The sequence below is a fragment of the Rhinolophus hipposideros genome (assembly GCF_964194185.1).
Source record: "Rhinolophus hipposideros genome assembly, chromosome: 9".
NCBI classification, from domain to species: Eukaryota; Metazoa; Chordata; class Mammalia; order Chiroptera; family Rhinolophidae; genus Rhinolophus; species Rhinolophus hipposideros.
The window spans coordinates 86226309-86250820 of record NC_138055.1 but is presented as its reverse complement, the minus strand read 5'-3'; the positions used below and the strand labels follow the sequence as shown (position 1 = coordinate 86250820).

Genomic DNA, 24512 nt, shown 5'->3' with positions numbered 1-24512 from the left:
GCCTATGCGTAGATGTGCTCAAAATACCGGTATTTTTGGGTCTACTGGAATATAGTGCAGATAGGACCCTGCTCAAGAGAGTTTTAAATTCTTTGCTAAGGATTTCACACTTGAGGGAATTTGAAGTTTTTCAGAAGGAACCAGACATGATCTGATTTTTCTTTTCAGAAGATCATTTTATTCGTCGACCCATGGAGGTCAGAGTTTTTATATTGATTGCCCTCATTTGAAGGTCCAACACAACTTCCAAATAAGGTTGTTATTCCTCGCTGGAAATAAATACTAAAATGTTGATTGAATGCACCTTTCATGGACATTAACAATTGTTTCTTTAAGTGTAATGCTATTGTGGGGACTTGTGGGTCGCGGATCGTATTGATTTTACTTCCTGTCTCGCCTAGCTGCCAACCGGACTGGGGTGCCCTCCTTGGGGTACTGGCGGATGTTTGCTTTTGTGTCTCGACCAGCCGCCATCGAGAATATGGTGGTATGACTCCCCTACCTATGGCTCCGTGGGTGTTCCTTTTTGGCCTCACCATGTCCTGCGTTCTTGTGTGGGGAGTGGGACCAGAGACCCTGCATGACAGCTATTTATTATTTGGTTGAACTAAAAGCAGCTTTTTATTTCTAATTGCTATCAGTGACAATACTGCTGGCTCACATTAGAAAATATAAAATTGCTCAAAGAAAATAACTTCATTATTGCAAAAGGAAAAGAAAATAATAGAGATCAGTTTTCCTTCGACTGCCTCAAAATTATGTTATTTCTAAGCCCTGACTGATGGCTGGTGGTGTTCTGATCTATTTACAACAAAATTCTATACTACAAATCATCTGGTACATATGTTTCCCCTGTCCCAACCCCAGTGTTTGTTGTAGTACCAAAACAAATTTAATCCTGACCTGCAGAGAATAACTTAATTATGAGGCTTAGGTTTGCTTTGGGATTGTACTGAATACCAAATGCTGGTTCCTGGCCCAGTCATACAGCAACTTTTCAAAGAACACAAGCCCAGTTGTGACCCCTAGTGTGGTTTTCTGTGGGTGCCCTGAGAATGGGGAAGTTTATGAGCTGGGCATGTTTGGGAACATTACCCCTGTCAACACGTGGGAGTGAGAGTGTTGTGTTCTTCTCCACGCAGGATGGCATACTTAGTTAGCATCTAAAGACTGAAGGGCACTCACCTCTTTGCACTAAGAGTAAGATTATGATAAGGGCGCGTCATAAGCGGTAATAAGGGGAAGCAAAAAGCCAATCAGCAGGTCTAACAGTTACTCAAAGTTTGGTTCTGAGCATTCTAGCACCCACAGCAAAGAGGGAAGCATAGTTATTATCTGATGGAAACCCTTCTCATCATCACTGTTACATTCGTTTTGTGTTTATCCAGGAAGCTATACGTTAGTAGACAAACTGCTTTCCCTGTAACAAACAGAAGAACATGGGTCAAAATGAAAAAGTACTTGGGTTCATATTCTAGCTGCTGCATTAAAAAACAGACAGTAGGCCAAATGTAGTCTCTAACGATTCTTCCAGCTCCAAAAGCCTAAGTCCTGTTGCCTGCCGTACAGTGCCCCTCATATGAAGTTGGTCATCGTGTGTGCCTGCGGGGCGGGTGGCGCCCTGAGGACTCCTCAGAGAGCTCCTTCCAGCCGGCCGGAGATGTGCTGGATTTGTAGCTGCCATTCTGAAACTTAGATAAGCACATGTCCCTGCCAAGAATGCCCACCCTCTGTGTTTTGAGGGTGAGGGAAGGAATAAATACTGTATGAAAAGGAGAAGGCTGGGGCCCCGTTCTTGGGATGGAGGCAGACCTTCCGTCTCCCGGCTGGCTCTCAGGCTCCTGGCTGCCAGGGCTGGCTGTTCTCTGCTCACTGCCTAAGGGCCTTAGAAACTCATTTTTCTTCCTCCTTTAGAGCTACTGCCTCTACTCCCTCAGTTCCTGGGGGTGGTTCTCTTGGAGTGGAATGTGGCATTCCCACGTCCCCCTTAGCCTTCAAGCCAAGTGCTCAGGTCCTTTTCCCAGGAAGGATTTGCTGACAGACACTGCCAGGAACCAGTGGGAACTAAGAAGTATGGGTGGGAAGATTCCAGAACCCCCAGAACTTGTTAGTTTAGTGCCCGGGGTACTCACTCACCCCGTCCCTCAGTTTCTTCTGAATGTAGGAACTAGAAGCCTCAATGACGTTGATTCTGTGTTTACCCCTAAAATTGGGGCTTTCTGCTTCCCCTTCTTTAGAACTTTCCATCTCCCCACAAGAAGGAACTGGGAGCCCTTCCTTCAAGAAGGCTGAGTTCTTAGGGCCCAAGCCCGCAGAGGCGAGGGGAGATGGTAAGTTCTTGCTCCCTTTCCCAACCTCGCCTGTTTTCGAGGTGTGTGGGGTCCCCAGAGACTCCTTCCTCTTCGTAGAAAGAGCCCTCTTTGGGTTTTGCCTGGGTTCCCTGTACAGTTTTCTCCCCAGGGGACCCGTGCTGTTCTTGACCTGTGCTCGCTATTCATTCTAAGTTGCTTGATTTTCATTACCATAGCCTTCCCCTTCCACCCTTCAAGGCACAGTCTTTTTTAATCTGTTTCTCCCCTTTAATTTAATTCTTATGTAAGTTATACAGTATATAGTAAATCTTTCCCAGGTCAGACTGATTTTGTAAGGGATTAGTTTGCATTCATTGAAAGTGAGTTATAAGCTATTTTGAAGAAATATGTATTTTCTAGTGCATGTAATTCAAAATAGGTTACCACTGTTGTCTGGGAGAGGCTTAATGAGAAGATAATTATTTTTAATTACAGTATCAAGTGTTTGTAAGTGCTTAAAGGTGTTTGAAGAATTTGGTTTTGAGAACCTTGAACACTGTGCCTACTTTTACACTATTAATTAGCAGTGTCTGTGGATAAAGGATTGAGCTATCAAAGGTACTGTATTCCAGCCCCCTCCCAAATCATCCCTGATTCCAGAGGATGAGATTTACTTCACCTGCAGTCAATAAATGGAACTTTTGACTCTACAGATTTTCTTTTGTCAGTGATGCTAAGAGAGGAAGAGGTGGGGGGAAGCAAAACCTTTATGGTAAAAGTAGTGACTCAATTCCCGTCTGTACACTGAATTTATTTCTAGTTCAGAATGTATTTTTGTCAAACTTGAATTACAAACGGAAGTGTTCTTTGTCTAAACAAATTAGAACAAACATTTCACTAAGACAGTTTGCTGATATCCTTTTGGATACTACGTGAAGACCTTCAAGACTTTTTCATTTCTAGCATGTCATGGGGAAAGTGGCTTTCTTCTAAAATAGAGGTATTGAATATTCTGTGCAGGTATCCCCATGAATATATTAATTATGTCATGATAAGGACACTCGTCAAGCATTCGGTTATTTTTCCAGTACAAGTTAGCTCCATTAGCAATAAACCCAAGTTTCTGATGCTATGGTCCGGTCCGTGATTGGGTTGGCTTCCCTGGCCCATGTTCACTGACTGTTGAGACCTTTAGCAAGTGTGTGTCAGGTGACCACGGTGTAGCAAGAGGGAAGGTGTCTTAGAGTATCCTACGTATTACAAGTAGGATAGTGATAAAGTTCAAAGTTTTTCTGGGAGAACATACAAAGGTGCCCCTTCAGGGCCCTGCCTAGCAGCGCCTGGTTCTCTCAGCTCTGTCACCCAGCGTAGGGAAGGGTGTCTTTCCTTCTCTCCAGGCAAACCCATGGCTTCTCTGCTGAGTGCCGTTTTCCATATGTCCAAATAATCAGTCCCGTACTTATTAGGCTCTTGCTTCTTCCCCGTAGGTCCTTTATCTTACTTTTCTGATTCTTCTATTTCCTCATTTTCTTTTTTTCTCTTGGTGATTGTAAGTGCTTCGCCATGATTTTGATAAAAGCAGTAAGCTTTTTTTTATCATAAAATTATTGTGCGTAAGTCACTGTTTACGTTTTGGAGCATGGATGATGAGAAATGGATTTTACAGGTTGTGTCAAACCTGACATTGATGTTGTCCCAGCACGGACACCAGGGCCACGGGTAGGAAGTCACATGGGTGATGACTTCACATTCGGCCTGAGGGAGAATTTCCTGACGGAGTGGTCTAAACCGAGCTGAAAGCTTCCGCACGCATCTGGATAACCACATTAGGGACTGCTGCAGGATGGATTCTCACATGGCCGGTGGCTGAGCTTGTACGGATCTTTCAAAGTCTTGCATATTTCATATATCTAAGTTGAGCCCCAGCTAAGCTATTTATTATCCATGGAGCTCAAGAAACATATGTATTCTTTACAAGCCTTGCTTTTCTCATGAAATAGGGTTGATGTAAAAGAATGTATGAATATATAAGAAAACCTTTCTTATCTATTGCCTGACTCGTAAGAGAAGTACTCAGTCATTTTTGTTAGGGAGGCAGGCTCTGGAGACAGGGGATTTCAGTCCTAACTCTGCCACTTTCTATCTGTGTGCCCCTGGGCAGAGTACTGAACTCTGTGCTTAGTTTTCTCATTTGTAAAATAGTAATACTAGTAGGACCTGTCTCAGAGTTAACAAATAAGGTCCTGTGCTTCATACTAACACGATTTCTTTCCTCCTGGGTATGTGGTATGATTGTACTTCCCTGCCCCATGCTTCCCTTGAAGTCAGGTGGGGCAATGAGCGGAGGAAGTCAGCGGGTCTCTTCTGGCAGAAGAGACCCGTCCACTTTAGGAGCCAGTGGACGGTTCCCTAGGTAACCCCCGCTGTCACCACCAGCAACATTCTGGATGGCAGAGGCTCCGTGACAGCCTGGATCCCTCCGCTGATTTACAACAGATATGTTAGCCTGAGCAAGAAATAAACCTTTGTTTTTCTTTCAAGCCACTGCTATTTTGACATTGTTTGTTACCACAGCAAAGCCTAGAACCTTTTGACTGGTACACCACTGGAACTGTCTTCACTCTAGACCTGAAGTTAGAGTTGAGCTAAAACGAGTAAGAGTACAGAAGGTCAGCTGTGTGGACTCGGACACCTGGGCCACAGACACCTGTGACAGTCTCTGGGTACTGAACATGCAGCTCCACGTGGGCTGTCCGTAAACCTGCCCTCCTGTGTGCTGGGAAGTGCCTGTTGCCTGGGAAATGACAGCCAGTGTGAAGGACCTGACCCTTTCCTGATGACTGAGCTCAAGCAGGTTTTCTTTAAGCAAAGGTTCATGGTGTCGGCCTCGGGACTAAGTCGGCGGCTCTCTCTCCCCTCGTTCTGATCTCTCTTATGCCTCTGCATACCCTGACTACTCAGTGACCCCCCAGAACCTCAGGGGATTCCTGTCTCAGTCCACGCCCTCCAGGGGTTCACAGGAGGCCCCCCCCCATTCACTCAGTTCTCTTGCGTGGGGGTTTGGGTGGTATTGTCCTTCCCTTTTTGTTCATTTTCCTCTGGAGCTTCAGGGGGTAAATATGAAATGTCCTAAGGACAGCTCTCTCTGGAAGTCTAAACAGCGTGCTCGAGCAGCACTGGTAATGATGGAGTTGGCCCTGGCATCCCGGTGAGTGAGCTGAACTCACTCACGTCGTGCTGGAGGCTTGGATTGTTGCAGACATGACTCAGTGTCAGTTTCTGACGTCCGTCCAGGGCTTCAGCTCTTCCTTAGCCTTTGTTCCAGAACATTCAAGTGACAATGGAAATGATTCTGCTGCCTGAAGGAAAACATTATTAGGAATGGCTTTTCACTGGGGTGTTGGTGGTCTGCCTTTCATGTAAGGTAATAATAGCCAAATAATTTTGGGAGAACTGAGAGAGGCTAGCAGTCATTTTTAAAAACAGCGTCTTTTTTGCCAAAACAGTAATTCATGTTCATTATTTTTAAAAATTGGAAAATACAAAAGTATAATATAAAGAATGACTCCTCATAACCTCACAGTACAATGATAACCATTGTGTACACTTTGGAGCTTGTTTTCCTTTCGGTTTTTACATATAGGTACAATTTTAAATGAATTGGAATAATAACAATGGGAAACCTTTATTGAAACCACTCTCTCTGTCAAGTTTTGAAGTACTTGGCATGTGTTATCTTCCTTACTCCCCACAACAACTCTTTGAAGAATCATTATCTCCATGTTACAGAAAAGGAAACTGAGACACAGAGGGACATCATCGTTTTTCCAGGGTCACACAGCTCATAAGCGTAGGCCAGGATGGAAGCCAAAGCAGTCTGTCTCCAGAGCCCAGGGTCTTCACTATTCCATGATACTGTCTCACAGTACAGGTACATTTCATGGAACTGGGATACATTTCATGGAATTTTGCAATGTTATCTCTGAGTTCTCTGGTTCTCTCTTAGTCCATAGATTAGGACACCTACATCCACAGATGTTATTTGATTTACCTATGAGCAGTGTCGCTGGAGAATGTCAGTGCCAAAATGAACACGTGTCTCCTGATTCACACAGGCCACATGCATGCTGAGTCTCGGGTCCAGGAACCTTTGTCCTTCTCTCGGGGCCCAGCCCTGAAACAGCTGCACTCACTGTACAGTTGACCTCAGTGCCGAGACAAGATTAAAGGGAGGACGGAGGACTCTCAGGGCTTTGCTCCCAGCATGTACATGAAATTGCCATTTGTGTTCAGGGAGTGTATGAGTATCTAGTGATGATGTGTTAAGCTGGCAGTAATGGCCCTGCAGGGCTAGGGCTCTAAAAGGCCGAAAGGTGTGGCCCAGCAGAGATCCAGCTTCTCACCCTCATCACACATTTCTAACAGATTTGTTGACAAGCAGTAAGAGTGATTGATTTGAGCTATAAATGCTGTAGCTTTCCCCGACCTGGGCTCTCGAGGACATGCCAAGCATTGTTACAACTCTAAGTGAGCCAGAAGTCAGCCAGCCCCTGCGTAAACACATTCCTGTGTGCACAAGGCTGTCTGTCGTGGCCCTGCCGCCTGAGAAAATAGGCCACTGCGTGGAGACGCCAGAGCTGGGTGGCCCGCTGCGGTGCGCTTGAGAATCAAAGGTGGAAGGACAGGTCATGACTTATGGCTGCAGGTGGTTAAGGTAAGTGATAAAACCCTCTGTGTCTTCAAACATAGCAGTGGACTTCTCTGTAGGGAATACCAGGCAGGTTGTTTGGGGGGTTTTGTTGCTGTTGCTTTTATCATTCAGTCAGATCTTTCGTAAGCTTCAGGAGGGCACAAGCACATTCTTATGAATCTCACAAACAACGTGGAGAAAAAGAGGAGACGAGTACATGATCTATCAGTGAAAACTAACGTATGTTGTCAGCAGTCAGGTGTGTGGTTCCCCCTGGAGGTGGGGGGTTTATGACCGAAGGGGGCCCGGGGGGAATTTCTGTTGTTTCTTAATGGGTCCTGGTTACAGAGTGTGTTCAGTTTGTGAAAATTCATCGAGTTTTATACTTACCAAATGTGCTCTCTTCTGAGTATAAATTATACTTCAATTAAAGTTTAAAAGTCCTTATTTGTGTTTGTGTATGTTGTTGTACATTCATACTCAGAAACTCTCCATTTAGTTGAATCAATTTGAAATGATGCAGAATTTATTATGTAGGTATTGGAAAAACATCGCTACCTGGAATCGTCAGCTCTGTGTGGGCAGAACTTCCAAGGTCATGTTTTGATTCTGTTAAACTGTATCTTAAATGACTTCAGTGTGGCCCTGTTTTCTCAGGTGGCAGGGCCACGACAGACAGCCTTGTGCACACAGGAATGTTTGTGCAGAGGCTGGCTGACTTCTGGCTCACTTAGAGTTGTAACAATGGTTGGCATGTCCTCGAGAGCCCAGTTCAGGGAAAGCTACAGCATTTATAGCTCAAATCAATCACTCTTACTGCTCGTTAGCAAATTTCAGAAATGTTTGATGAGGGTGAAACGTTGGATCTCTGCTGGACCACACCTTTCAGGCATTTAGAGCCCTAATAACTCAAGTGTAGACTGTCCTGAATGATAAAGAATCATGTTATTTTAGTTTCACAGACATTTATTCATAGCCTCCTGTGAACAAGGGACAGGGTTGGAATAAGCTGGGTACGGGTGTGACACCAGCTGTCCCCTGAAGGAGCCTGCACTCTGGGGTGACAGTCCTTGCGTGAGTGATAAAGGAGCAGTAGAGCGGTGCCACAGAAGCACCATGGAGGGTCACAGAAAGGAAGGGAGCTTTCCAGCCGGACAAGGCAAAACTTCATGGAAGAAGTGGCATTTGAAATGGATCTTAAAGCTTATGTAGGATTTTGATTAGCAGAGGTGGATGGGTGCCAGGCATTATGGATATTAGACATAAGAGGAAATCACATTTAGACATATGAGGAATTAGACATATGAGGAATACACATACATTCCGGGAATATTGAGTTGTATGGTTCAGTAAGATGACTCGGGTACAAGGTAAGGTCTGAAAGGTAAGGTAGGGTCTTACAAGTGGCCAGGTTGTATTATTTCACTGGAGGCTTTAGGGAGTCAAGAAAGTTTCTGAGAAGTAGAAGAGCATGATTAGATTAGAGCATAATCGTGATGAGGACTATCATAGACTTTAGTCTTCTTTAATCCCTATCCCCATCCTTCCCTCTTGATCAGATGAGGTCACAATTCCTCTATCCTTTTTTCATATATTCTGTTTTCTAGTATTCCAGAAACTTGGCGTTCATTTCCTTCCAGCCTTTCCTGCTATGTGACGCTCTTTTGCGAGACAAGGCAGCCACTGTCTCTTATTCATGGCAGAATTCTGTGTGAGAAGAGAGGGGCCAAGAAGTAATGTTCACAAACTTTTGCAAGTTGTGCAGGAGACCAGACCCCCAGTGTTCCGCTGTGCCATCGGGCTCCAGTCTATGGGAAAAAGGACAGGGCAGCATTTTTCATATGGCAGAGTGTTAATAATACTCAGTGTTGGAAACGGTCTATATTCAAGTCTGGGTCACTTAGGCAATGTGAGGTCTATTAAGTTATTATCTTATTAATTCTTTGCTATATCAGTTACTGTCCCCTAAAAAAAAGGTAACTCGTGCTGAATATTGTCTTATCTCCCATTTGAATTCTGTTGAGACTCTCTATCAAGGCATTATTCTAATCAAAGGGTTGTTAACCTGACAAATATAAGATGATTCTGTTTAGATACTTACGAATCTTGTTTATAGACTGTATTCAGACTCTACAAACACCTGTTTTTGAGTCCTCAGCGGACACTCATAGTAGAGTGTCCGGAGTGGAAAGCAGACCTCAGTTAGTGGGATTTGATTCAAATCCTGACTCCTTTCGGTCTCAGTTTCTAGCTGTTGTATTGATTTAACATTCTTTGTGTGGCATGGTAACGTGAGGGTCAAACAAGACAGCCACATGAATGTCCACCCAGGCACCCAGGCTGCACTTGCCGTCCCTTTTAGAGCACAAATTGGTGTCAGTGTGTCGTCGTCATCGTCGCCCCCCACCCCCAGCCAAGATGCTTGATACTTTGCAGCTCTTTTCCCCAGGTGGCCCTTGTGAGAAAGCCATTTCACATGGTCTTAGCATTATTACTGTTGTGGTTTTTTTTAATCTCTTAAATTGTGGGTTGCTGTTGTTTCCACATCTAAATACTGTTGTTTCTCAATTATTAAAATTAACCTTGTACCATATTATTCCGTCACATCTGTTTAATGATTCCAATAAGAAAATCATTTCTGGTGTTGATGACTGTACCTTCTGGAACTTTCTTCCTTTTCTTTCTTTCATTCTCCTTCTATTAAATGATTGGGTTCTGAATTGGACGCGTCTCCCACAACGGTGAAGTTCACTGAGAATGGGGCCTGGCAGGCATCCCAGTTACGGGGCACTTTGGGAAACCAGGACTGACTGGTAACCTCATTCCATTACGCATTTCTACCCTGGCAGCCAACAGTTACCATCTAGTCAGACAGAGAATTGGATACCCTGGGAGATCCGAATCTCACAGTTAGTGTACGTGGATACCCAAAGGGTTGGACTGTCCTGTATTCAGTTTAAGAGGATAGTGAGAGTTGTGGGTTTTTTTTAATGTGGGACTTAAAGTTGTGTGTGCACAGATTCTGTCGTCGGTAACTGTCTCTTTGACTTCAAATCTTAAAGTGCCTCCTCTGTCTCTTTCAGGTAGAACGTCATGACATGAATACCCTAAGCTTGCCCCTAAACATACGCCGAGGGGGGTCCGACACCAACCTCAACTTTGACGTACCAGATGGCGTCCTGGACTTCCACAAGGTTAAACTCAGCGCGGACAGCCTGAAACAAAAGATTCTAAAGGTGACAGAGCAGATCAAAATCGAGCAAACCTCCCGCGATGGGAACGTTGCGGAGTATCTGAAACTAGTCAACAGTGCGGACAAGCAGCAGGCTGGCCGTATCAAACAAGTCTTTGAGAAGAAGAATCAGAAATCAGCTCACTCCATCGCCCAGCTGCAGAAGAAGTTAGAACAGTATCACCGAAAGCTCCGGGAGATCGAGCAGAATGGAGCCTCCAGAAGTTCCAAGGACATTTCTAAGGACATCCCACACTCTCTGAAAGATGCCCACGCCAAGTCTCGAACTGCTCCCCACTGCATGGAGAGCAGTAAATCGGGCATGCCGGGGGTCTCCCTCACTCCACCTGTGTTTGTCTTCAATAAGTCCAGAGAGTTTGCCAACTTGATCCGGAATAAGTTTGGCAGCGCAGACAACATTGCTCACTTAAAAAATTCCTTAGAGGAGTTTAGGCCTGAGGCGAGTGCCAGGGTCTATGGGGGCAGCGCGACCACTGTGAACAAACCCAAGTATGGCAGCGACGATGAGTGTTCGAGCGGCACGTCGGGCTCCGCCGACAGTAATGGGAACCAGTCATTCGGGGCCGGGGGACCTGGCACGCTGGACAGCCAGGGGAAGCTCTCCATGATCCTGGAGGAGCTGCGGGAGATCAAGGATACCCAGGCACAGCTGGCCGAGGACATCGAGGCCCTGAAAGTGCAGTTTAAGAGAGAATACGGTTTTATCTCTCAGACCTTGCAAGAGGAAAGATACAGGTATTTCCGACTCTTCCCGTTTTTTCAGAAGCTGCTCACTATGGAGAGCGCAAAAGTGATGCGCCAATGGTTGTTTTTTTCATAAAGAGGAATATGGGTCAGAAGGCATTTGGGAGTCCATAGTTCTTTCCATAATTTTTGCAGTTTGTGACTTAACAGCTTGACAGCTTAGAGAAAGACATTGTATGTGTGGGTCTGTTAAAATACCACTCTTTCGGCTATGACTGGTGTGTATATTAAGCTCCTGATTCAGGGGCTTGACTTGAGAGGTTTCGTTAACCAGTTCATAGAGCTGTATTTGATTTTCCTCCATAATATAAAATGACCATCGAGTGAAAAACTAATTCATTGTCCAACAAGGTAGATTTTATTTCGTATATCAGTCTTACAGTCTTTCTATAGCATATTTTTTTGATGTACTGTATTTTGCTCATTAAACTTTTCACCCTAAATGAAGAGTGTTCAAAAGAAAGTTTAAAATTAAAGTATAAATTCAAATCTTGTGGATTGTATTAGCTAATTTTAAAAGTCAACAACAACAAAGTTGTTGTTGTTGTTTTTTAAGTTTTTTTTATTGGGAAATATTGGGGAACAGTGTGTTTTTCCAGGACCCATGAGCTCCAAGTCAAGTCGTTGTTTTCAGTCTAGTTGTGGAGGACGCAGCTCACTGGCCGATGTCAGAATCGAGCTGGCAACCCTGTTGTTCAGAGCTCATGCTCTAACAAACAGAGCCATCCGGTTGCCCCAAAAGTCAGGTATTTTATAGACTGGCTTATATGTGATTTGTAGCTTATTAATAAAAAGTGTAGATGCCCAAATAGGCGATTTCCCACCATTTTCCCAATAAAAATATTCTCCAAGAGTTTTGTCAAAATGAGTGTTACTTATAAAAATGTAGATTAAAAAAGTGAATACCTATCATATTGAAAGGTTTAAATTTTAAATTAGCTTTCATGTCGTTTTATATCTGATTTATGGTTTTACATATGTATTATTTATGAATGTGGCTTTTTTTCAGCTCGTATTTTATGAAATGATTAGTTTTAACTTTCTGCATACATCTTTGACTATGGTTTCTTTGTCACACAAGGACTGTTTTTGAGTCACAACTTTTCCAGAGAATATTAATCTTAATTCCATCCAAACAGTTTGGGATATGGTACTCTTTGGATCCAAATTTTACCCTAAGTCACAAGTATCTGTTTACATAAATTTAGGAAAGTTTTTGTTCTCATTTATCATACAGTTATATTTGTAATCCTCATGATTTAGCCACTGACTATATTGCTTGCTTTAAGAAATCTTAAAAGGCTTATTTATAACACCAACATTGGGTACCTATGAAATCCTACTTGAGAGTAAACATTAAATCTGTATTGATTTTTTAAGAATGATTCTATCAGGCGACCTAAATAAGCATCTAAAACTGTCATTGATTGAAGTCATTCCAGGCTAGTGTATCTTCCCCAAATAGTGCTTCCTGTTTCCAAAATAAACATCACAAGTTTATATAAATATAAAACAAATCCCTCTTCTCTGAAGATGAGGGCTGGGACTGGGAATTTTGTGCCTCTGTTACTTTAGAGTTGAACTTTGGGAAATCTGCCCCCTGATAAGCCATCTATAATTTATAATGAGCTTAATTTGTTATTGGCACTTAAGTTGCAAGAGCTGAAACATGTATTTAGAATCCATGTGCGCACTGGAAAAATAGTGGATGGAATTGGTTGTAGCTCAGTAATTGGATCTCCCTCGAGGTGCTCTGGCACATGAGAGCCAGCTGTGCCTGTGAATCGGTAGGCACTGTGAGGGCAGAGCAGGGAGAAGCGCGGGATGCCAGCGGGGGTCCTCACCTTGAGCAGGGTCCCAGACAGCCGTCTCCTCACCAGCCGTGGTGAATGCATCAGTGGCGAGGTCTGTCCTGCAGCCAGCAAAGGCGCTGGAAAAGCCCTTTTCTCTGACATGGACAGGCCAGATTTGCTTTGCACGAAACCTCAGTGGTGAGGAGACAGAGTTAGGACTCTAGAGACCGGTCTTCTCTGGAGCTGGAATTCAGTGTTACTCAGAAGTATATTCCCTACAGCTAGATTTTTCTTTTGGAAATACAGTATGCCAAAGCGATAAAACCAAGCCAAGGGGCATTGGTGGCAGTGAGATATAAGGGACGTCATTCTATTATAGAATGTGCTGTAGGACTCCTCTGAAATCTCATGCTCAGCATCGGCTCCTCTTGTTAACAAAGGTACGAGCGACTAGAAGACCAGCTCCATGACCTGACGGACCTGCATCAGCATGAGACGTCCAACTTGAAACAGGAGCTGGCCAGCATCGAGGAGAAGGTGGCCTACCAGGCCTGCGAGCGCTCCCGGGATATCCAGGTACCTTTCCGTCTGTCACTAGACACACAGGCTCTTCCCAGCCGTTAATTCATTTCGCAAACAGTGCATTACTCTTAAGCCCTGAATTTCGGGCACATGGAGCAAACATTTCCTCTCCACTTATTAACCCCGTTAGCTCATGGTACAGTCATTATTGAGTGAAGAACCTATATTCTGATTACTTTCTGCCTTAGTTAATAAGTATTACCTACCCCCCAAGCCCATCACCTATACCCTACACTCCCCATCTCAACCAAATTTTTAAGAAAATGTTAAATGTAAGATGAACCTTGCCTTTTTAATGGGAAGTTGATACCTTTGGACCACTTTCACCCATTTTGCCCACACCCCCTACCCCCCTCCTCTGGCAACCACCCGTCTGTTCCCTGTTTCTCTGAGTTCAGATTTTTAGATTCTACGTATGAGATCACAACAGTATATGTCGTCCTCTGTCTGACTTATTTCACTTAACATAATTCTCTCAAAATCCATCCACGTTGTCACAAATGACAACGTGAGAAGGAAGGGTCTCCTTCCTTCTCGTGGCTGCATAATATTCCATTGTGGATATGTACTACACTTTCCTTATTTATTCATTCATCAGTACACACTTAGGTTGTTTCTATGCCTTGACTATTGTAAATAGTGCTGCAGTGAACATGGGGGTGCAGGTGTCTCTTCTAGATACTGATTTCATTTCCTTCGAGTACATACCTAGCAGTGGAATTGCTGGGTCATAAAGCAGTTCTGTTTTTAACTTTTGAGGAACCACCAAACTGTTTTCCATAGTGGCTGCACCAGTTTACATTCCCATTGATCGCCTTTTTTAAAAAAACAGACTGATGGCCTTTTTTAGAAAAACAAAAATGTGTACCCTTCAAGGAACGTTCAGCTTCACTTTTACAAGTTCCCTTTGTAACCAGTGACTATTTTCTCCAGCGCCACTTCACAAGGGAAAGCACTGAAACATAAAGAGAGATTCCTTCCACAGTGTGTGAGCTGGAGTCTCAATTCCTTGTGTTTTGTTTCACTCTGTGTCACGGGCTGAGCCTGTGCTACTGTGTTTCCCTGAAAATAAGACCAGGTCTTATATTAATTTTTGCTCCAAAAGACGCATTAGGGTGTATTTTCAGGGGATGTGTTATTTTTTCATGTACAACAATCTACATTTATTAAAATACAATCATGTCATCTTCTTCTGGAACATCGTCGTTAACACACTAAATGCGTCCATCTGGCTGATGATCTTAACTGGGGCTTATTTTCGGGGTAGGCCTTATTTTCAGGGAAACACAGTAATCCCAGCTGTGAACTTAGACAATTTTGGAAGCCAAGCCATCAGGCAGAGCTGGTAGTCAGCGCTTGTCTACAGAGGACACTTGAGCATGTCTGCCCCTGCTCTGAGTTAGGAGACAGCTTCACCACTGGCTAGCTTGAAAAATGTGAACCCATTTAAATGTTAAGTGTTGCCAGGTGAACCACGCAGTCAGTTTTGTTAGATCATTGTTTTAGAACATGTCTGGGATGTCACTGGATTATTCTAAATATTTTGTTTTCTTATTTAGGGGATAGTTTGGGTTAGTAATTGTTTTTCCTTTTTTAAAGAAATATACTTGAGGGATGAATGGGTAAGATAAATGAAGGGACTTCCCGTAGGGAGCCTAAAAGTTCAGAAGAGTTCATGTCAGTATTTTTTGGTTTCATCCCTAGTTCAGAAGTGCAACGAGGACATCTGTGAGTGAGTGGAGGGTCTTCCTTGTTAGGACAGTTAGAATCCTGGGTGTACTGCTTAACTGTGACCCTGGACAAGTCAGCTCTCTGTGCCTCAGTTTCCTCATCTAAAAAATGGAAAGATTAATGAGCTCCACCTCCAAAGGTTGTTGAGAGGATTAAATGGGATAATAATGTAAAGTACTTAAATCTTTGCCTGATGCACAATAAGCAGACAAAAAAATAAATGCTGGCCATTCTTTTTATTGTATTGGTGAGTAGCCTTATTTCTCAGGGCTTTTAGCAATTGAGCCTGCTCAACTTTGTCCTTACTTCTTGTGTCTTTTGTTCTCATAGGCAGGATTATGCAAGGGGGTGGGCTAGTGTAGATGAGACTTGGCTAGGCCCAGAGGGATTCAGGGCTTGTTGTTGTTTTAGGCAGATGAGTTGGGGGGTTTTTTCACCCTGAATTCCCGATTAAAAGAGTTTAAAGATAATCCTGTCCTCTGTCTTTATCCCCAATAAGTTAAATACTGGACCCAATGAAGTGTCATACTAAAGACTGTGGGGCTGAAGTATCTCCTGGTGGCTGTTGTGACTAAAATTCTGTACAATTCATTGAGTAAACTTCTTGGGCTTTTCTTTCGGTAAAAAAAATTGACGGCAATACTAGGGTCAGTTTATTTATATACGTCATTCATCTACCCAAAGATGAATGAATTTACCTAAAATGTTGATCTTTTGTCTTATTCTGTCACCTCCATGCCATGTCCTGAAAAGAATGCATGATTTCTGGGGCGCTTATCTGTCCTTGTAGAAAGCCAGCACTTTTTAGAATGTGAAGACATGAAGTTTTACCGTTTGTGTTGGTAGCCCGTATATTGAATGAACATTACTATAGAACAGTGAACCCTGTTCTTCGGCCCACAGAGTATATTCAGCAGAAGAAAAGCAAATCATGTTGGAGCCATTTAAACCATGAAAAGATGACTGTATTTTAATTGCGCAAACACATAATTGGCGAATAAGTTAGATAATAAGCTATGAACTAAAAGGGGCTCATTGTACTGCCTCTTCTTAGGTCTTTGTCTTCCAAGAAACTAAAGGTTTTTCTCTGTCGGGCCTCATGCCCCATAACCCAGTCTCGTGAGCACTCAGCCCGTATGTAGCACCTGCTGCCTGGCCGGCACTGGCTCTGTGCTGAGGACAGCAGCCTAATGGGCCAAGTCCTTACCCTCCTGCAGCTGTGGTTCCTTGACTGGGGAGGAGGGTTAGAGGGAGACTTGGCGTGGTCTGTTGGGTCCAGGAAGGCTTCCCTCACGATGTCCTAATCGATGTGAGACCTGAAAGATGAATGGGAGATCCGAAGGTGAAGAGGGGGGTAGTGGGGAGGCAGATATTTTAGACTCAGTACACTGCACGTGCAAAGGCCCCAAACTTGCTCCTTTTCAGAACCTTAAAAAGCCAGTCTGGCCAGAACACAGTGAGTGAGGTAGGCAAAGGCTGGCATTAAGTGAGGCAAGAGAGAGTGGCTAGGCCTGAGCCATGTTTAAGATTTAAAAGGTCTTACAAAAAGGAGTGACATCAGATATGCGTCTTTCAAAGATCACTTGGGCAGCTATAGGAAAGTGGATTCTTGGGGCTGAAGATCAAGAGGGTGTGTGAAGAAATCAGTGGAAAGTTACTGCAGGCAGGCAGGAGACCTGGTGACTTGGATTGGGGTGCAGACTGGGACGGGGGAGAAGTGGACCGGCTGAGATAGACGCTGGATGTGGCGTTGCCGGGGTTGGGTGAGGGTATTGCTGAGAGGGCTGGCCCGGAATGGCCCGCAGGTGTTTGCTCTGAGGAACCGGTCAGATGGGTGCTGTTTTCTGAGAAAAGGAACAGGAAGGGGGACGGGGTTCATGGCCGGTGAGGGAGAAGGTACAGTACTTGAGGCCACATTTGGACATGTTGCTTTTGAGGTGCTTTTAAGAAGCTGAAATGGAGGCCTGTAGATACAGAGTCGATCTCAGGAGACACCGCTAGGCTAGAGGTACACTTGGGATCATCTCTGTCCTAGTCATTGAAGCCTTGGAAAGAACAAGTTCTGGGGAGAATACGTTGCCTTAGATGGCGTCCTGAGTGACAGCATTCACAGCACAGGTGGAAGCAGCTGTCCTTTTCCACCTTTGTCCCTCCGTGCTCCGCCAGTCTGTAAAAGGATACACAGACTGAGAGCAGCGAAAGAAGGGCTCGCGATTGGAGATGTCACCTACTCTATGGCTGGGAGTAGACCACTGTCCTGAACCCCACCCCTCCTCTGGTTTGCCCTTGTGGTACCAATAGATGCCAGTATTTTATGCACTTTATTTTATATGTAGGTGGAGTCAAAATGCTTACCCATAATTCCTCATTGATTGCAGTTTATGGTAGTACACACGTGTTCTGAATCACAGGATAACATGAGCCTTGGGATTCTCATTTGACTTCTTTGTCCATCGTCATCGTCGTTATCACGGTCAGACGGGCTGTGTGGAGCTGCATGGGCAGCCGGTGTTCGGAGCTGGCGGTGCCGCGCGCAGGCGGCAAGCGCGCACGGGTAGCCGGTGGCCTCACAGCGTTTGATCCTCACTCTCCCTCTTGCCCACAGGAAGCCTTGGAATCCTGCCAGACGCGCATTTCTAAGCTGGAGCTCCACCAGCAAGAGCAGCAAGCCCTGCAGACGGACACGGTGAACGCCAAGGTCCTGCTGGGCAAGTGCATCAACGTGGTCCTGGCCTTCATGACCGTCATCCTGGTGTGCGTGTCCACCATCGCCAAGTTCGTCTCGCCCATGATGAAGAGCCGCTTCCACATCCTTGGCACCTTCTTTGCTGTGACTCTCCTGGCGATATTTTGTAAAAACTGGGACCATATTCTGTGTGCCATAGAAAGAATAATAATACCCAGATGAAGCCACTGGTCCCTGCCTTCAGGTTCTTTCAGGTTTTTATTTTACAGAAAACTGCGCATACTACCAAATTTGAAAATGAACAGTTGTGCCGATTGAAGATGGCCCGAAAGACTGGGACCGTGCGTTGTAAATAACTACACCTCTCTTAACTCGGTAACAGTTGCCAGCTCAGTCCCTAGACCCGGTTAACGTGAATCTGTTTCTAAGCTCTCCCCACGTTGCTCACTGCCTTAATCAGACCAGATTTTCTGCCCACCTGACTCGTCCAGTGTGGTAGACCTCTGGTTATTGAGCATTTGGCATAATTAATTAGTGATCCAGAAGAAAAGGGAACTTAAACCTCTTTCTCTCTCAAATCTATCAAAATGGAGCTCACTATTGTTAGTGGTTGCATTTTCCCTGAGTCTTGTAAGCACCCAGGATGTGGCACGAATCAGGGAGGGGGAGAAGCGCGGGCACTGGCCTTGGTGAGCACTCGTGGCCTGTGGAAATACAGTAAATCCCATGTAATCCAGCCGCTGTCCCACAGGTCCCTTAGTGCCCAGTGTGTGACTCTCTGTCACATGGAAATCTTACTACACACCTGTTTTTCCATTCAAAGCGTAACTTAGTTGTTCTGTTGCACTTTAAACGGTAAGACACGAGGAAGTGTGAATGGGCTTTTGCCAACTCGGAGAATTGGACACCTGATTTCGTCTTACCTGGCTGTTGAAGGCTCAGCCTTTGAAGCATGTAGAAATGCTTCCAAATCCCTCATCAGACTGTGATTTTTATATTAATTTGGGGTCCTGTAAGCACGACTCCGGAGGTTTGTGTTTCAACAAATCTTAATTGTGATAAACCCCCTTTGGGGATGTAATTGGCTTCATTCCCAGGTCTGTGAGGGATTGCGAAGCCTACTCAGTCAGTGAAAATGCATGATGGTCATGATGCAGTGTTGTTGTTTTCTCCCTTTAAGAAAGACAACAGAAGCCTCATTTATAAAGCTAAAGTACACTAAGGTAAGAACACTGGAAGCAGGAGGAAAATACGACCTGTGATTTAATTGGATGGCTGCTGGATCAGTGGGGGCAGTTCACGGGGATGACAGAGAGGGTCCTCTTAGGACCCTGAAAGACCAGCCAGAGTAAAATGAGTTAGATCCAGTGTCTGAGCCACAGTTACCATCTCACTCAGGACCTCACTGAAGATAAGTTCTACCGTAACAGAGTGGCCACATTTCCATGAGGTCAAAGCATTCAAAAGCTAACATCTGGCCTGTTTTGGGGATGCCATTCACTGTCTTCAGCCCAGATGATACTTTCCTTTAAATCTGTTCCTCTGTGTACATAAAAGGAAGACACAGAAGAATTTAATGGAAACTGCTGTCCAGCCCCTCCTCCCACACCCACTCCATTATCTGAAGGCGAAAATAGGCATGTTACTGTCTATTTTCTTCCAAAAAGCATCAAGTCTCCTGGATGTAAATTAAGTGCAATATTCTGCAAACAGCTGCTCTTAGGGAAACCTCCTGAAACAATGTGACAGTGTGACATGGGTTGTGGCATTGGAGTAGTCAAGCTTTTTTGGTACAAGTGCAGTGCGTGTGTGAGACTCATCCAACTCAAACTTTGTTCAAGTTTATAAATCAGTGATTTTAATCAATTCACAAACTTGTACAACTATCACCATTATCTAATTCCAGACTCGAGCTTTTTAAAAACAATAAACATGAATTTGTGAAATCATTGGCTAAAAAGTGTTTTGGGTTCCGAGAAGAGGGAGTTCCTTGTCCCACCCGCATCTCATGGCTATGTCCCCCTTCGCTGTCGGTCTCTCCCTTGGTCTCCCAAGTTGGCTATAAATACGCGGTGGTCCATCAAATCCAGGGGACAGAAGCAGGTTCCAGGCCCAGGGAAGGAAGGAAGGAAGAACGGTGTGTGCTTCCTTTGCTTTTGTATTTTAATGGCCAGCATGCCTCTCTCTGTGGGCTGAAGCTGGGTGTAACTTACACCCTTGCGTGAAGCTGGGTCCTGGGTGGGCTCCTCTTGATTTCTGTGAATCTTTGTGAGGCACTTTGGACATGCCAGGGGTTAGGGTGGGTATAGATGCTGCTATTAGCTTAGAATGGGTGAGCGCTCCAGCCGTTGAGGAAAGGGCTCTGGGAGGATCTCAGAAGACTTGGCCTTTTCCTCCAGCCACCACAGTCCACCTGGGGGTCAGCCTAGCACGTCGGCTTTGACACTTCCCAGACCTGCAGTCAGTGTGTCTCCTCCTCAGTGTGAGAAGTGGGAAGCAGCATGCTCAGGAGCGGTTAACAAGCTGCTAGAAACGGGCTCTGCTCTGAAACACTGTAGGGTCTAAATCACACCTGATCGCGAATTCTTTTTGCAGAATTCATACTTTCCGTGATTGTCATTAGACATCAGATAATCTTGTTTTCACTTGGATATGCCCAACCTACACGACGTATTAGAGTTTTGTTGAAACGTTTTGATAAGATGATATACTCCAAGGAGACTTTTACTCTCAGTAGTTTATTACTGACTCTTCTTAAAGAATAAATTCTCCCACTGCTTGTTTTCTTCACTGCGTAAGGTGAGTAAATAAAATTTTATAATTATACAATTAAAAATAGTGATCCAGCTACGACATATCCGGGAATTGAATATTTATAATTAAGTCAACGAATCCCTTTCCCCACCTTGCATTGGTAGTAAACATCTTGTGCATACATTCTAAAGAAGAAAAACTGTTGTGAGATGGTAAGCACCTGCTCATTCAGTGAACTTAATGATTTTAAATGCTGGACATTGCATTCTGGCACTGGATTTTTTGGTGACCTGTTATTTTCATGATCACAAGGATGATAGTTTGCTGAGGACAAAACAAAAACCAAAAAATACTCTCTTGTGGGTTTTGAATCGGTTATTTGCAGCATATATTTTTGAGTATGATTAAACCAGAACAAAATACCCTTCCTTTCCCCCACAAAAAGGAATTCAAACCCACAATGATGCAGTAAATACAGGTGCTCCCTTGCTGATTTTGAGCCATGAAAGGATTAGTCCCAAGTTTCTGCCGTGTACCATCAGTGGTTTTACTTATATAATCGCTGTGATCTCTTGATAAACTGAAATCTTCTACACCCGTCCTCTTTTCATTTCAGCCCATAATGCTGTATCCCTGTCTGTCAATTAGCATTCGTCTGATTTTAGCCCTTCTGCTTTGTCATTCTTCTTTTCATTGAAATATTGCTCCACTGTGTGGGGCAATTGCCCCGACATTCCTCTAGCATATCAGGAACTAGCTTCCCTTGGGCAACTAATTACTTTTGTCCTTTTTGTTTGGATTTTAAATACCAAATTATTTTGCATTGAATGGGAACTTTTTTGTGTTGAATCCAAATATAGTTGTATTGGTTTGGAAAAAAATTGAATAATACTTATTAATGTGAACATATGTGATTAAATAGTTTTACATATTTCTGTAATTTTGAGGAACCAGTGGTAGGACAAAGTGGCATTATTTAAAATTCAAGGCTTTATCTGGAGAGAGGTACTTCAAGAGGTTTAGCACATATGCTAAGGAAAGACTTGGTCTAAAAAGATAAGTCACCGAAAACAATGAGATTGGCCTGTTTACATCAGAAGTAGTAACGAAGCCAAAAAAAAAAAAAGGTACAGTTAATAAGAATTTGATAACCGATGAGATACAAAGCAGAACTAATCTATAACTTTCTAAAGTCAGTACAGTTCTCTGCTTATCAGGAGCTAGGAAGTAATATACCTGGATTGTTTCACCAATGATTTATGTGTTGCAATTTTAATTTATGTATTTAAAGCATGTATTGCTATGATTGTCCTAAGAGAAATCTCTCAAGAAAACGTGCTCTGTGTTTAGACAGTAGTTAGTGGTTCTGAAAGTAAAAACTGGAAATGTTTACTGTGAGATCTGTTGCAGAATTTCCATTTTGTGGGCTACCATATAGTTTCATGTCAGCCTAAAATTGCAAATTATCTGTAGATCTTTGCCCCATTCAAAGCAGGTGCCATTATTTTTTAAAAGAAACACTTGATGTTAGCTTTGATGTTAAATAAAAAGCTAGATTTGTTAAATTTTCACATTTGTCAGAGCTGATATCAATGGCAGACTTGTTTGTGTATGTGTGTCAATTCTTTAACAGACTTTATGTTTTAGAGCAGTTTTAGCTTCACAGAGGACTGGATGGGAAGCTGCAGAGATTTCCTGTCCACCCCTGTACCCACACATGCCATCTTCCCTACTATCAACAACCCCCGCAGAGGGTATACTTATTATAATTAAGGTACGTGCATTAACACTTTATCACCCCAAGTCTGTAGTTTACATTAGGGTTCACTCTTGGGCACTGGCTTTGGACAAATGTATGATGACATGTATCCACCATATGGTATCACAGAATGGTTTCACACCTAAAAATCCTCTGCTCTGCCTAGTCGTCCCTTCCTCCTATCAGCTTTTAAACTAATTTCATAAAAAGTTGTCGGTGTGCGTGTGTGTGTGTGTGTGTGTGTGTATGTGTGTGCGTGCGTATGTGATATGCAGCCCAGCCCGTCCTTCAGGCCCCAGTGGGGAGGAAGTTACCTGCCAGCAGGTATGACCAGGAGAGGTAGAAATTGGACACAGAAGGACATGGTGATACCGAACAGCCCCTTTCTGGGCTTTCATAGATGGGGATGACAGCTACCATTCTTTGAGCATTTACTGTATCCGATGCTTTGTGCCATATGCTTTGCATGCAATAGCCAATGTAAGTGTTCTAACACGCAGTAAGAAGGCACTATTATCTGGCTTAACACACGAGGAAGCTGGGGTTAAATAACTGGCAGCACCATGCAGCGGTAACCTTCAGCCCCCGCTCGTGTGACTTTGGAACCTACTGGGAACCAGTGCCCTGGCGCTGCAGTAGGAGGGATTAAGTGATTGGCTTTTAGTCACTCAGTCGTTCTCAGCTCCTGCCAGGTAAGTGACTCTCCTGGAAACCTAGAAAAGGTCACTGACTTATTTTTTCAATTACAGTTGACAGTATTATATTAGTTTCAGGTGTACAGCATAGTGATTAGACATTTATATAACGTACAAAGTGATCCTCCCAGTAAGTCTAGTGTCCCCCTAACACCATACACAGTTATTACAATATTACTGACTGTATTCCCTATGCTGTACTTCACATCCCTGTGACTGTTTTATGACTACTAATTTGTACTTAATCCCTTCACCTTTTTCACCCTGTCCCGACCCCCTAGAAGGGGTCACTTTTCACCCTAGGACCAAAGCAGTCAATACTGTCGTTGTAAATTGTGCATTCACACCTTTGCACCACTGGCATTGTGGTAAGGATAGTTACCTGAAGCTGACCTCCTAGATCTTTGAAGAGACATAGGCCAACAGATTTGTGGATGAAGAGAATGGAAAGCTGTTAATTAAAGAAACTTTTACACTCTCCCTGGCTTCCTGAGCTTTCTGGGGAGTCTGATCGGCAGTTGGCTTGGCTGAATATTATCTGCTTTTTTGCTTAGCTCTAAAGACGGCAAAGTCCCTGGTGGCTTCTGCTCTGTGCTCACGACATCTGCTACCATCTGTGGTGGCTACCTCGGAAATTTCTCTCCTTGCTAAGCCAGCCAGAATTTCTCCCCTGCCAGGACTTTAACTTGACTAAAGCCATTAATAGAACCGAGCGTCAGCCATCTTAACATGTTAACAGCTGTTTTGTTGGTGGTTACTCTACTCTGGCTCAGGCACTGGGAATTGGATCTTTTTTTTCTGTTCTTAAAAATAAGCTGTGGAGTACAGGCATGCTCAGAGATACCGTGGGTTCAGTTCCAGACCACTGCAATAAAGTATCACAGTAAAGCGAGTTGTAATCTTTTTACTGATGGAGAGTCTTGCCTTTGATTTGTGAAAAAAAACTCTACAACTGTGAAGCACGATAAAGCGAAGGACAATAAAACGAGGTGTGCCTATAGTAGAAAGAAAGCAAAGTCCTGCCTTGGTCAGTACTAACAGCTAAGGGACTCCACTTGCCAGAAAAACTCTCAGAGGCCTGGATTCTTCTCTGATTCTTGGACTGCCCACATCACAAGCAGTGATGCTGACCAAGCCTTCCCCCCAAAGGGGGAACGGTGTTTCCTCCCCAAAGTGGTTTTGATGACACCTCCCTCATCCTACTAAGCCCCGTGGTTTCAAGCCCAGGCTCTGTAGCTGCAGGAAACAGAGGACTATAAGACAGACACCCCTCCCCCTCCAAATTTAGGCCACAGGCAGGACACATACACCCCCCCACACACAGTGGCTGAAGCGAACAGGGACCCAAACAAAAGCCTGTTTTCATTGTGGTCTTCCCCAGTGTGGGGTCAGAGTCCCAGGGAGCAGCTTCCAGACTCTCGGCCTCATGTGGAAAGGCGCTGGCTCCGGTAGTAGATGGCCATCAGCTGTGACTTAGTTGGCCATCAGGTGTTACTGGTTAGCCATTAGCCACTGATATAACTGTCATGGCTAC

General features: G+C 44.1%; 1 protein-coding gene across 7 annotated transcripts in view; it reads left to right on the top strand.

Moving 5' to 3' along the window:
- TMCC3 (transmembrane and coiled-coil domain family 3) overlaps positions 1-22094 on the top strand; it is a 245547-nt gene extending 223453 nt beyond the window's left edge. For 5 of the 7 annotated variants that reach the window (XM_081061187.1, XM_081061188.1, XM_081061190.1 and 2 more), the window contains 3 exons: positions 10065-10969; positions 13212-13347; positions 17690-22094. In XM_081061187.1, the coding sequence (XP_080917313.1) occupies positions 10065-10969; positions 13212-13347; positions 17690-17992 (1344 nt within the window). In that variant the 3' untranslated portion in view covers positions 17993-22094. Of the gene's footprint in view, positions 1-6546; positions 7006-10064; positions 10970-13211; positions 13348-17689 lie in introns of those variants that run through there. The other 2 variants (XM_081061189.1, XM_081061192.1) reach the window with 2 other exon arrangements.
- Positions 22095-24512: the final 2418 nt, after the last annotated feature.